The 14,076-nt window shown below is 44.2% G+C and overlaps 1 protein-coding gene across 2 annotated transcripts in view; it reads left to right on the top strand.

Moving 5' to 3' along the window:
• The window catches only part of NFATC3 (nuclear factor of activated T cells 3), a 142,392-nt gene that overhangs the window by 24,333 nt on the left and 103,983 nt on the right, over positions 1-14,076 (top strand). For both annotated transcript variants that reach the window (XM_077830913.1, XM_077830912.1), the window contains exon 2: positions 11,310-12,441. In XM_077830913.1, coding sequence (XP_077687039.1) covers positions 11,310-12,441 — 1,132 coding nt within the window. The remainder of the gene's footprint in view (positions 1-11,309; positions 12,442-14,076) is intronic.

Below are 14,076 nucleotides of genomic sequence, written 5' to 3'. Positions count from 1 at the left end.
TCTCTTGTGTTGTGTTTGGATTCTCTGGGTGAATTTCTGACCCAGTTGAAGTCCTTGTGAGTTTTACCCTTGACTTCAGTGGGGCCACGATTTCATACTCTGTTAATTAGTAGTTGAATCTGAAGCCATGTAACTTCTGCATATAGCTAAATTTAGCTTTACTAAATTTATTCATGACTAGGTGTTCAGTTAGATGTGTCTTCTTAATACACTGATCGTACACTGATATGAAGGTATTTTTGTCTTTACATTTCTACAGTATCCCGTCCTCTGTAAGATTATCAGCAGCCTATAAAAGGAACATGGTATCCCTGTGTACCCCTTTGGGACCAGTGGGTGTACACCCTGCAATAATTTCCTCATTTGGGACATTAAATGAGACATTTATATATCTAACAGCACCCCCTTCTGAGTGTCTCATTGACAGAAATATCAACTAAAACAGAAAAGATCTTCATCCAGACTTCTTAGTGGGGAGGCATACTCGGTCTGAACTTGTTCCACCTGAGTTTCCATTTCAACTCTAGCCCCTGTACTCTAAAGACACTCTCAGTTTTGACTGCTTTGCTGAAGCCAGCCAACTGCAGTTCTTCTCCAGACAGCATGCAGCTCCTTATAGGCTGAGTCTCCAGTCATGCAGGAATTTGGAAGGTCCCTCCCTAAGTTGCTTTCCAAAGATATTCTCTTACTTCTTTCTTTGGGAGCGCCTCTCTACAGGAACTGTCCTCCAGCTGAGCTGTGGTTGCCATTTATGAGGTCCAGATTCTCATTAGTCAATTAGGGGCCAGTCAGCTACCTAAGCAGTTGTAATTACTTCTGATGAAGTGGGTTTTAGCCCACAAAAGCTTATGCTTAAGCTTATGCCCCAATAAGTTTGTTAGTCTCTAAGGTGCCACAAGGACTCCTCATTGTTTTTGCTGATTCAAATTAATACAGCTACCATGCTGATACTTACAAGTGGTCAGAGATGGAATTTTTTTCCCCTAAAGAAGATGGATGGAGTGGGTGCTGCCTACTCTTAAAGGGGCCAGCCATCCTGTGATAGTTAAGGCTAAGTTTTTTGTCATGGATATTTTTAGTAAAAGTCACAGACAGGTCATGGACAGTAATGAAAAATTCACAGAAGCCTGTGACCTGTCCCTGACTTGTACTAAAAATACCCATGACAAAGTGCGAGCTGGGGCAGCTGGGAGCTACAGGGGGTCCCCCCGCCTCCAGGTTCCCCCTGCTGCAGCCTGCTGGCACTGGCTGAAGTCACACAGGTCTTTGAAAGTCAGATTCCGTGACCTCCTGACTAAATTGCAGTCTTACTGATTGTCTATAATAAGATAAATATATGTCAGGGGTTCTCAACCTTTTTCTTTCTGAGGCCCACCATAACATGCTACGAAAACTCCAGAGCACAGCCAGGGAGTGGGGGCTCGGGGTTGGGGGGGGAGGGGGGAGCTCGGGCATAGGTGTAGTTTCATTTCTGTTCTGGGTGGGCAAGGGCCAGCGGGGGTTGAGCCAGCTCCACCCCCTGACTCAGGTGGGGAGCGGGAAGGGCACAACCAAAAATTATAACTCAAAGGTGGGGGGCTCAGCTCAGGGTGCAGGGAGAGGGGTAGCTAGGGGCTGTGTGCGGGCTTGGGGGTAGCTCTGGGCTGTGTGCAGATGGGGGGGGGATGGTGCAGGGAAGGGGTAGCTCTGAGCTATGTGCAGATGGGGGGGGTAGGTCAGGGTGCAGGGAGGGCTCCCCCTGCGATAGCAGCTCCCCGAGGGCTCTGCCAGCCATGGAGCCAGGTCCCCCCCCACCCAGACAGCTCTTACTGGCTGCATGAGTAAAGAGGGCTGGGAGCTGAGGAGCAGCTTCAGCCCCCTGCACCAGCAGCAGCAGGATATGAGGGTATGACTGCCTGCTCCATGGCACCAGCTAGAGCAGCAGCTGTCCTGCACTGCTTGGCTCTGGCTGCCTGCCACTGACCTGGACAGGGGCAGGGAGAGAAGGGGTGTGTGTGTGTGTGTGTGTGGCGGGTGGAGCTACCCCAGGAATGCCCTGCTCTTACACTGTAGTTTGCGGGGGAGCAACACTCCTGTGTCTCCTAACTCTGCCCATGGGCTCAGGGCTTCTGCCCCATGGGGAGCACTGGGACTTGGGCCTCCAAAATTCAGCCCTGCTGCTCCCAGCTTCAGCCCCGCAGGGGGCGCTGGAGATCGGGGCTTCAACCCCTCAGCTCCTGGCTTCAGCCCTGCCAACTGATTTAGCACACTCTTTTGCAGTCTAGACCAGTGGTTTTCAATGGGATCCACAAACCATTTCCGCAAAAAAGTGTGCTGAATCAGTTGACGTCTGTGCCAACCTAGGCTTCTGGCATGAACAAAACAAAGTTAGCTACCGTGATTAATATGAGTTTTAACCATGTGTTGTGGAGGCAGTGTCTAAAACCATTCATGATGATGATTGATTATAAATAGGGCTTGATTCTTCTATAACTGTTTCTTCAACTTCAAAGTGTATGTGTTTTTTTTTAAGGCCATAACTTTTTTAATTGATATAAGGTTTTCTGAGTACCTTGGGTATGGATGTTAATGTGCATTTGTAAATAAACCAACTTGCCCTTTTCTTTAAAAGGAAACTTTAAAAATTCTGTTAATTTCATGACCATGCTGTGAGAACAAAGATTTTTTTACAAAGAATAGATTTTAAAAAATTGATCTTGGTTGATGGCTGATCTCCATTTTTTTTTTTTTTGAATGTTTGACTGTAATACAAGAAAGGGGCGGGGGGGAGGAGAATCTGAGTGACCAGTGTGTGTATCTTTTACATCTTCTGTTGGGAAATGGCAAATGTTGCAAGAGTTTCTTTCAACATATCAATCTACCTGTTCTTCACCAATGTAAGTTTGCAATTTTTGTATGAATATTAAACCATAACAAATTCTCTTTTCTAGGCAAAAAGGAACTATTGAAGTGCTGAGGTTATAATAATTGGACCCTTTGTCTAGCCACTGATATTCATGTTGTATGCTGAATTTTTCTTAAATATTCAACATCATGTGGGGGGAGGAGGGAGTTTAAAACAAATTCTTTAAAGCACTGACTTCTGACCATCCAAGTATATAACAAATACCCTTGTCTACTGCACTTCTCCCTTCCCTCCCCCACACCCCCATGGTCCACTATATTAAGTAATTTTCTTCTCTTGTTGATAAATGTAGGCCATACCGGCAGAGAAGCATATGTGGTCTTGAGAGCTCCAACAATAAGGAGCATGTACCTGTACATCTTTCTCCCACATATATACTGTTGCTGCCTTCTCCCTGGGTGTGATGAAATTCTGTCATTTACGTTCCCCCCCAGTCCCTTCAAAGGGATCCTGGGCATGGGAGAAGGAATGAAGATTCCTTACCCACTGTCAGCTTTTGGTACTTAGACTTCAAGAAATGAAGAACTTTCCCTCCTCTCTGTGTTCCCTGCTGCATGGATATTTTTGGAGGGGAATGGAGAGTGGAAATAGTGAGCCTCATACTTAGATATTTTTTTTTGACTTTTAGAGACAGGGCAGCTTCATTCTGAGACCAATTGTCCATACATAAATGTCCTGATTTGCAGTCAGCTGCAGAGCTGTATGGTGGTTCTAGGTCTTCAGCCTTACGAACTCTGTCTTGGGTTGGGACAACTTCTCTGTAACCTGAATTTTATCCTGTTCCCCCTCATACATTTTTTCTGATTCTAATTTTTTTCTAATTCTGATTTGTTAAAATATGTGAATGGATTCCTGTTTACACATCCACCTACTGTCAGAATTGGGGAAGGGGTATGGTATTTTCTTTATTTTTCCTTTGTTGATCTGTCCCTGACAAATGTTGTGTGGGCTTAAACTATACTTTGGGGAGCTCTTCGTTCCTGCTTAACAAGGAACTGAAAAATATATGTTCTAGAGGGCACTATGTCATTAGCTGTTGGCCTCAGAATAAAGGTTGCTTGCCTATGCCTCCAAAGGACCAAGCTTTGAGAGCTAGAGAAGTTTTGGCTTGACTTATACTACCCAAATTTAGGAGTTCATTTTTTTAAAAAAAAAGCAGAATTACAGTTAAGTAGTTATTCTTTTCAGGCACTTTATAGTGTTAATCTTATATAGTGTTATAGCACCTTTCCTGTATATCATACTATTTTTTAAAAGGACCTTTGTTTCCTGCGTATTGTGGCTTCTCTCCATCTCTGTAGGTGATTGATGGTTGGACCTTTTTTTGGAATTTAGGCCATACACAGTGACTAGGATTATATGATGGACATCAACTATGGTATTGGCATTTAGATTTGAACAGCAGTTCAGCGACCCTTGATGTAATATAGTTGACAGGTTTGGCTGTGTTTATCTGTAAACTGCTGTTCAGCATTATATGCCCCGAATTTTTATTTATGTATTAGAACATCCTGATACTGTAGTTTATTGCCCAAAGGCTTGAGTCCTTTTATTGATTTCAAATCTTTTGGTTTGCAAAGACCAATTTCTGTTTGCAATAAAAAGCTCCTCCCCTGTATGGAAGTCAAAGTGCCTTTTCTATGCTCATGTGGTCTCATGCCCCCTCATCTCTGTTCCTTGTAATCTTTAGATCTGGATGTGACTAGATGCATCAGAGTAAGATAAACTCTGCAGTTCAACATAGACTTGAGTACACCAGCATCGTCGCTAATACTCCCTGCACTGTGAAACTTAATTCACCTGCCATGTGTCCTGCTACTGAACCAACCTCTACAAACTCCATCCCTGATACATTGGCAGACTTTGTAGGAAAGAGAGGCCCTTCTGCAGAGGAGAAACTATGCTAAGTCCTTCCCCTACTTCATCATGAATGTAATATTTCCAAATGGGGAAAAATAAAGCACCACTAACAATCAGGGCAGTTGGCTTCGTGCAGTGGTTCTTAAACTTGTGTACTGGTGACCCCTTTCACATAGCAAGCCTCTGAGTGCGACCCCCCACTTATAAATTAAAACACTTTTTTATATATTTAAAACCATTTATAAATGCTGGAAGCAAAGTGGGGTTTGGGGTAGAGGCTGATAGCTCACAACCCCCATGTAATAACCTTGTGACCCCCCCCGAGGGGTCGTGACCTCCCAGTTTGAGAACCCCTGGCTTAGTGGCTCCAGTTTTTTACATCATCTTTACAGCCAGCTCTGGGACATAGCTCTTGTAGTTCAGTGGATGTTTGTCACTCAGCAAATTGTAGACCAAGTAGAAAATAAGTATTTTTAAAAATGATTGGTATAAAGTTCTTTCCTTTCCCATTCCATGTTATGATCTACTGCGCATCTCCATCTCACCACTGCATTTTTCTCTCTGCTGTAGACATCTGGCTCTCTTTTCCTTGTGGCACAATCTGTTTACATTTTGATATCCTGTCTTCCCCCTAGTTGCCAGACTTCTAAACCTGCTCTTTTTCATTTGATCTGAAATGCTGGATCAGTGCTTCTGCTCATCAGAATACCTTCTCTCTTGAGCTAGTCTTAACCAAACAGTGTCTTTGAAGAAAATGGAAGAAGTTTCAGGAATGATGTGGGCTTTTAGAAATGACTGCTTCAGAAATACTAATAAATTGATTTCCCTCCCTCCCCCCCAACACTTCAGAGGCGAAGTGGTATAATCTCCGTTCTATAGCTGGCAAGCAGAGGCACAGAGAACAAAATCAAGTGTCCATGAACTTGGGGTGCCAACATTTTTGAATACTTAGCAATCTTAATTCAGATGTTTTCTAACTTTTCAGTGCTTGATATTGAAATCGTAATGTTCGTTTTAATGTGATTTTGTGTGTAATTTCCTATGCTGTTAAAAGAAACGAGGCGGAGAAAAACAAATTTCAGCATGTGGCATCATATTGATACCCACATGGTTCATCAGCAGGGTTGGAACCTTTCGAACCACAATGTAGACTTCTTCCACTTACTGTATTATTTCTGTCAGTTACTCACATTAACTCCTCACTTAATGTTGGAGTTGTGTTCCTGAAAAATGCGACTTTATGCGAAACGATGTTAAGCGAGTCCAATTTCCCCATAAGAATTAATGTAAATGGGAGGGGGGGGGTTAGGTTTTAGGACACTTTTTTTGCCAGACAAACATTATATACATAGGTTTCAGAGTAACAGCCGTGTTAGTCTGTATTCGCAAAAAGAAAAGGAGTACTTGTGGCACCTTAGAGACTAACCAATTTATTTGAGCATGAGCTTTCGTGAGCTACAGCTCACTTCATCAGATACATACCGTGGAAACTGCAGCAGACTTTATATATACACAGAGAATATGAAACAATACCTCCTCCCACCCCACTGTCCTGCTGGTAATAGCTTATCTAAAGTAATCGTCAGGTTAGGCCATTTCCAGCACAAATCCAGGTTTTCTCACCCTCTACCCCCCCACACAAATTCACTCTCCTGCTGGTGATAGCCCATCCAAGGTGACAACTCTTTACACAATGTGCATGATAATGAATTTAGGCCATTTCCTGCACAAATCCAGGTTCTCTCACTCCCTCACCCCCCTCCAGAAACCCACCCCCATACACACACAGACTCACTCTCCTGCTGGTAATAGCTCGTCCAAACTGACCACTCTCCAAGTTTAAATCCATATACAGTATAAGTTTTAAACCATTTGAAACAAACAGTTTAATTCATTGCTGTGTACAATATTATTGTGAAGCTTGGTTGAGGTGGTAGAGTCAGAGGGTGAAAATATTTCCCGGGGAATACCTTGCTGCTAAATGATGAACTAATACTCGGCTGAGCCCTCAGGGTTAATACGCTGTTGTTGATGTAGCCTCACGCTCTACAAGGCAGCATAGACTGAGGCAAGACGGAGGAAACGCAATAGATGCAGGGCATCTTCCCTGCAAAAACTGAATGTGTTAAGGAGCTCATGCTATCCAGCTGAAGCGCACCACTCCCTCCTCCTGACAGTACATGCAGGGCTGCGCAGGTGCTAACTTTTCAAAGTGCGGGGGAGTGCATGAGTCAGAGATACATGCATTGCCCCTTTAAGTATGCTGACCCCACTTCAAGTACGTTGCCCTTTTAAGCAGATCAGGCAGTTCAGACCAGAAGCAACAGCTTCCAGCAAGCTCCCTCCTTTCTGTCTCTGAGCCCTGTCCCCCTCCTCCGCTTTCTGGAGAGGTAGTACGGAGCAGGGGAACATCCTGATTATCAGCACCCCTCTCCCTTCCTCCGCTCCCCCAACAAGCAGGAAGCTCCTGGAAGCCCTTCCAAGGCAGAGGGCAGGGCAGGAGCAGCATGGCCATCTGAACTGCTGCTGGGCAACTGCCGAGCCACATACCTTACAGGGAATTTAGGGGAGCTGATTTGGGGGTGGGGGGCTGCCGGCTCCCCCTGATTCTAATTTCCACAAGGAGGGGCTGCTCTTCCACAGAATCCTGCAAGCTGTGGACAAAGCAGGCAGCTGCCAAACAACTTATAGGAGAGCATTGTGCAACTTTAAACAAGCTTGTTCCCTAATAGATCAGCGACATAACGAGACATCATTAAGTGAGGAGTTATTGTAGGGTTCTCTTTGTGGGCCAGCATTAGAGGAGGATGAGAGACACTTTGCCAGTGAGTTTCATAGATGTTCGCGACTGCAGAGGAATTGAGGCTCTAGAATTTTATTGCATTCTAGGTACTGGATGGGGGGTGAACTCTAGTGGTCAGATCCTTCTGCCTCTCTTCTCCCACAAAGTCTGACCCCTTCTAGCCTGTCCCAGTCCTGTTCACTATGCATGCTTTTGCTGAAAATTGTAAACTTGATGACACTCATGTTTTGTCTCACTGGTTTTGTTGCATTTTGTCTGAAGGTAGTCCTTGCTTTGAAGAGTTGATAAACTGTCAGATTTATCAGTTTGTGGCGTACCTAGCATAATATTGAGGTGCCAAGAGTAAGAAGTAAAATTACTTGAAAGGACTGTTGGGGATACAGTTGCTTGTCTAATCTCCTTGAATGTTCAGATTGATGTGAGTTGTGCATATGACCCAAAAATCCATCTTTCCCAGTTTCAGGCTTTGCAACTCAGTTTTTAGAGCAGGGATGGGAAACTACAGCCTGGGGGCTGCATCCGGCTCTTCAGATGTTTTAATCCTGCCTTCGAGCTCCTGCCAGGGCGTGGAATCCAGGGCTCTGGCGCTCCAGCTCTGCATGGCTCCCAGAAGCAGCGGCATGTCCCCCCTCTGGCTCCTACGCACAGGGACAGCCAAGGGGCTCTGCACACTGCCTCTGCCCCAAGCGCCACCTCCGCAGCTCCTATTGGCCGTGAACAGGGGGCAGTGCCTGCGGATGGGGCCGCGCGCAGAGCTGCCTGGCCAAGCCTCTGCATAGGAGCTGGAATGGGGGACATGCCACTGCTTCTGGGAGCTCCTTGAGGTAAGCGCTGCCCGGGGCCTGCACTCCTAACCCCCCCCCCCCATCCTCCAAACCCCTCATCCCCAGCCCTACCCCAGAGCCTGCACCCCCAGCCGGAGCCCTCCCTCCTCCTCTTCCCCTCTCACCTCAGCCCCCAATTTCATGAACATTTATGCCCTGCTATACAATTTCTGTACCCAGATCTGGCCCTTGGGCCAAAAAGTTTGTCCACCCCAGTTTTAGAGAATATATCAGGGTGGCCAAACTTACTGACCTTCTGAGCCACATTCGGCAATCTTCAGAAATTCGAGAGCCAGGGCACACCACCCGGAGTGGCGTTTCAGTCCTGCAGCGGGGTGGTGAGGCTAGGGGTTTCTGCCCTGCAAGGAGGGAGGGGGGGGTCTCAGGGCTTTAGCCTTGCAGAACACGCCTGCTGGGGCTCAGGGCTTCAGCCCCACTCCTGTTGAAGCCTTGAGTCTCAGCACGTGTGCTGTGCAGAAGCCACGAGCTCTTTTCGTGCCCCCCCCCCCCGACTGGTAAGTGAAGAATGGTGGGGGGGGGGCTCCAAGAGCCACACTTTAATAGTAAAATAGCCACATGTGGCTTACGAGCCAGTTTGGCCACCCCCGGAATATTCACGTCTAACTCCAAACACCACCATGAACTGCTGATAATTGTATGTATTGAGAAAAATCTAATCATGCACAGGAAAGAAAAAAGCATGTTGCTGTTTTTCTTCCTTTTTATATGTGGAATTACATACTAGTCTCACATTCTGCAGTGTAGTTTTGGTAAGATACAAATTCAAATTACAGAGCATCATTAAGTATGGTAACCTAGAGCTTTGTAATTTTGCTGTATCGTGCTCAAATGTTTTGTTTAAACTGATTTTTAGTATCAAGCAAGCCTTAATTCCATAGTAGCAAACTTGAAACGTTGAAGTTTATGGTTTTTTGTTAGTATATGTACTGTCAGAACAGGAAGCCCCCGTTGAGGAAAACAGATTCTAATACACTTATTTAGTCATGCATAGGACTCCGTGTCTGTCACAGATTCTTCTCCCCCCCCCCCCCCCCAACATCGGGCCTCCGGCTCTCCCCGTAGCGTGCACACGCACGATTCAATCATGAGTATTTTTAGTAAAAGCTGTGGACCAGTCATGGGCAAAACACAACTTTTACTAAAAATACTCATGATTGAATCGTAGCCTTAGTCATGCATTATTGAGGTTAGAGTCACTACTGGTAAATTCACTGCTTTTGTATGCTGTCTTATTGAAGTAGGCAAAATAACACTGGTAGTGGCTTAGTTTCCAAAGGGTGCAGTAGTCACCATTAAGAAATCAGTGTAGTTTATAACTGTAGGTGACTGTCTTAATTATCATAGTTGTTACAGGGGAAATAACCATTTTCTCTTGGTGCAGACTTATGTCTGTCTTCTTCCCTCCACCCCACCCCATAACCATATGCTTTTGCTCACTTGCTTATATTCTTGGTGCTTGCCGTGATCTTGGTCTTGTCCCACCTCTCATCTGTTCTTATATTCCTGCTACCAGCAGTGGCACCGTTATAGAGGTTGGAAAGCTTTGGGAGGAAGTAGGGTGGGGAGGTTGCATACAGCTGTGTTCTGTGTCACCTGAAACATCAGCTAAAGAGTAGGAGTTGATACTTCTCTCTGTGGTCTAGCCCTGTAGGGTCTGGCCAATAGCAGAAAGAATGAAATTGCACTAAGGGGAAGCTCAGAGGGAATTACAGCCTGGAGGAGGATGCTAAATCCATTCCCCTCTATTTTCATATACTGTATATTGGGAGAGGGTGGCACCAGGATGAATCAGGTGTGGGTTTTTTTGTTGGGGGGGGTGTCAAGGGATGGGGACATACGCCTCGACCCCCAATAATTGTGTTCATATACACCTCTCTGAGCAGGAGCAACAGCAGCAGCTGGTAATCGGAGGCTTTCCTTAGCAGAAGAATAGCAACAGATGGAAAGTTCCAGTGGTAACAAGCAGGAGGGAAAGCCTTGTAGGCCACTCTCGGGCTTCTTGCTGATAGAGCTTCCCTAGCCCAGAGGAGGGGGATGGGAGAAGTTGGTGTAGAACTGAAGGAAGCAACTGCTGACTATATTTACAGGGCTTACATGCCACAGCTTTTATTTCTGCCCTGTTTTAATGAACAGCTTTTATTGACCCTTGGAGTTGGAAAACTTCAATCTGAAAATATTAAAGATTGAGGAAGGATTTCTGGAATAGAAGTGCTCAGGAAATCTCAATTACAGGTATTGCGCTATATAGATATATATAGAGCCTCCTATAATTGAATGGTTTCTGGCTGTTTGTAATCTGTACATAAAGGTATGACTCATGAACATTTTCTATTACTGTAGTATTCTAATTTTAAACATGGTAAATGTTGCTAAGCATGCTATTCTAATACTTTAAAATACATTTATTAATGGAAAGCTGGACTACAATAAGGTGAAATCTCTATACCAGTGAAGAAAGCAAATTTATTGGGAAAAAATACAGGAAGTTACATGTATGAATTAAGTAATGAACTGACTGTTTTTAAAACTTTCAATGTTTTATGGAAAATATATTTGAAAATAAAGATTGAAGTACAAAGATTATCAGTATTTCAGGGTGTAAATATATAACCCGTTTTCAAGTGTACGAATGCAACATGTATCATTAAAATCATGGCTATGCAATGTCTTTTCTATTAAAATATTGCCTCATGTAACTATCACTTTATAACTGGTATCTAAAAAATCTGAAATGGATTAAGGCTGTAAAATTTGTTTGTGGTATTTAGTGGGAAAGCTGGACAGCATTCACTACCCTGGGAATTGCCTAGAATAATGAGTAACTATCAGGCAAATAAGTGAAACTTGATATACTACGTACTACACTTTTGACTTTTTTCTTCTCTTCCTTTTTCAGATCTTGAACCAGATGATTGTGCATCCATATACATCTTTAATGTAGACCAACCATCATCCTCTGTAAATCAGCCAATTTGTATCCCTCATCATGGATTGCAGTCACACTCCTCTCCTCTGTCTCCACCAACCAGACTGCAGGGTCATAAAAACTACGAAGGAACTTGCGAGGTACCAGAATCCAAATACAGTCCAATAGGTGGACCCAAACCCTTTGAGTGCCCTAGTATTCAAATTACATCTATCTCTCCTAACTGTCATCAAGGGATTGAAGCTAGTGAGAATGAATTGCGCACGAATGGCCCAGAAAATGAATATATGGAAAGGCCTTCAAGGGACCACCTGTATCTTCCTCTTGAGCCATCATACAGGGAATCATCCCTTAGCCCAAGCCCTGCCAGCAGCATTTCCTCCAGGAGCTGGTTCTCAGATGCTTCCTCTTGCGAGTCCATCTCTCATGTTTATGATGATGTAGACTCAGAGCTGAATGAAGCTGCTGCTCGATTTACCCTTGGATCTCCTTTGGCATCTCCTGGTGGTTCTCCACGGAGTCCAGGGGATGAACCTTGGCAGCAGCCTTATGGATTTGGGCATGCCCTGTCTCCTAGACAATCTCCTTGTCATTCTCCTAGAACTAGTATTACAGATGAAAATTGGCTAAACCCAAGACCAACATCAAGGCCCTCATCAAGACCTACATCCCCCTGTGGGAAGCGACGACACTCCAGTGCAGAAGTTTGTTATCCCGGCTCTCTCTCTCCTCACCATTCTCCAACTCCATCACCTGGCCACTCTCCCAGGGGAAGCATAACAGAAGACACATGGTTAAACACTTCTCTCCATAGTGTACAAGGTCTTAATCCTGGCCTTTCACCATTTCAGTGTTGTACAGAGACTGACATCCCTCTTAAAACAAGAAAGACCTCTGAGGATCAAACTGCTACTTTATCAGGAAAAATAGATTTCTGTTCTGAAGAACAGGGTAATTTATCACCATCCCTTGAAACTGCAGTAGATGATTGCTCTGGATCTCAACATGTGTTGAAAAAGGATTTGCCTGGTGACCAATTTCTTTCTGTTCCTTCGCACTTTACTTGGAACAAACCAAAGCCTGGCCATACTCCTATATTTCGGTAAGTGGTATAAAAACTGAGGAGTTTTTCAAACTTTCCTGAATGTGTTACATATGTTTAATGTATTTATCTCGATGCATTATGAGCCTTTTCAAAGAGAATTATATTAGCAATATGAATATTATAATTAGAAAAATAAATGGAACCACCAGATCTGCTTCTTCGTTAAAATATTCCAGCCACATTATAATGCAGCAATTATTTCAGCTCATATACTTTGTTGAACGTGAGCAGACTGTTGTCCTTGCACAGAACCCCATTGAATCAAATGGAGTTTCACAAGGACAAAGCAGTTCACAACATACAACTTCCTGTGAGATTTGGGCCTTAAATCATAAATTCTTCAAGGAAGAAATGTTCTATTCATAGTCCCAATGCGTAGTGCACTTGGGTGCAATAAATTAGTAGTAACCTAGTAGAGCAATAAAATACTAACTGTGGCTAAGCAAGAGAGAGAGGCATATAAAGTGTGAGTAGTTGTAGCCTTGTTGGTTCCAGCATATTGGAGACACAATGAGATAATACGAGATAATGGGTGAGATAATATCTTTGGACCATCTTCTGTTGGTGAGAGAGACAAGCTTTTGAATCACACAGAGCTCTTCTTCACACCAGAAGTTGGTCCAATCAAAGATACACTTCACCCACATTGTACCTCTAATAGACCTATAAAGGTTTACCGTTTATTTGTATAGAGCTGAGGTTTTTTAAATTGGGTTTTCACTTTTTATTCATTTCTATTTTGCTGGAATCCTATAGAGAAAGTGTATCTGGTTATTTTCCACAATGCTACTTTGAAATCTGTGCAAACTGAAGTAACTGGTGGTTGCTGTTGTTTGCAGTCTGTTTAGCTACAGAAGTGTATTGGTATCTCCTCAGTGCATCAGCACAGTTGCCATGTAGGGTCTCTCTTCCCCTTCTGCCCTTTTGTTTTTCTGCCGTTTTTGTTTTTTTGTGTATTTCTTGGTGTTCTATTTATAATATCCCCTCCTCTCCCTCTTCTTCACTCCCTACTCACTAGAAGGCTACAAATTGCTCAGGGTGGAGAGGTGGTATCCGTTCGTGGCTTTGTGGGGCCACGAGATCTTATGATCTTGTGGCTGAGAAGAAATGCTTGGATAAGCGGGCTCCTGGCTGAACATGCATAGATATTTATGTAAGTCACTTGAGGCATCTTTCACAGAGCTGCTCACCACTTTAACTGCAGCTGTTGATGAATATTTTGAAGTGGAGTGGGCACAGGTGAATCTAGAGTTGGGCAGCATTCTCTGGTCCTACTCAGCGGGCTAGTCTGATGCCCCTCCAAGAGGGTCAGCCCTCTCAAGGTATATAGGTACCTCTTTCCTGTGATCATATGTAAAATGGTCAGGGAGAGGGGCTAACACAAACATCCATAGATGTACAGCCATCAAGATCACCTCATCTCACAATCACAGCTCTTCCAAGCTGCTCCGGTTAATCTCTCCACCATTCAATATATGTTCACCTGACACAATGACAGAAGCAGCAGTGCATGCAGATAATTCCCAGTGGCTATGGCCGCCTCTAGGAGGGCAGAGTTAAGGGTTGTGTGGGTGTGTACCTTAACTGTGTATTTCCCGGTTTTCGGACATTCCTTTTACTGCATTCAACATC

This window comes from Eretmochelys imbricata, chromosome 12, assembly GCF_965152235.1.
Source record: "Eretmochelys imbricata isolate rEreImb1 chromosome 12, rEreImb1.hap1, whole genome shotgun sequence".
Taxonomy (NCBI): domain Eukaryota; kingdom Metazoa; phylum Chordata; order Testudines; family Cheloniidae; genus Eretmochelys; species Eretmochelys imbricata.
This window is presented reverse-complemented; position numbering and strand designations above follow the sequence as displayed.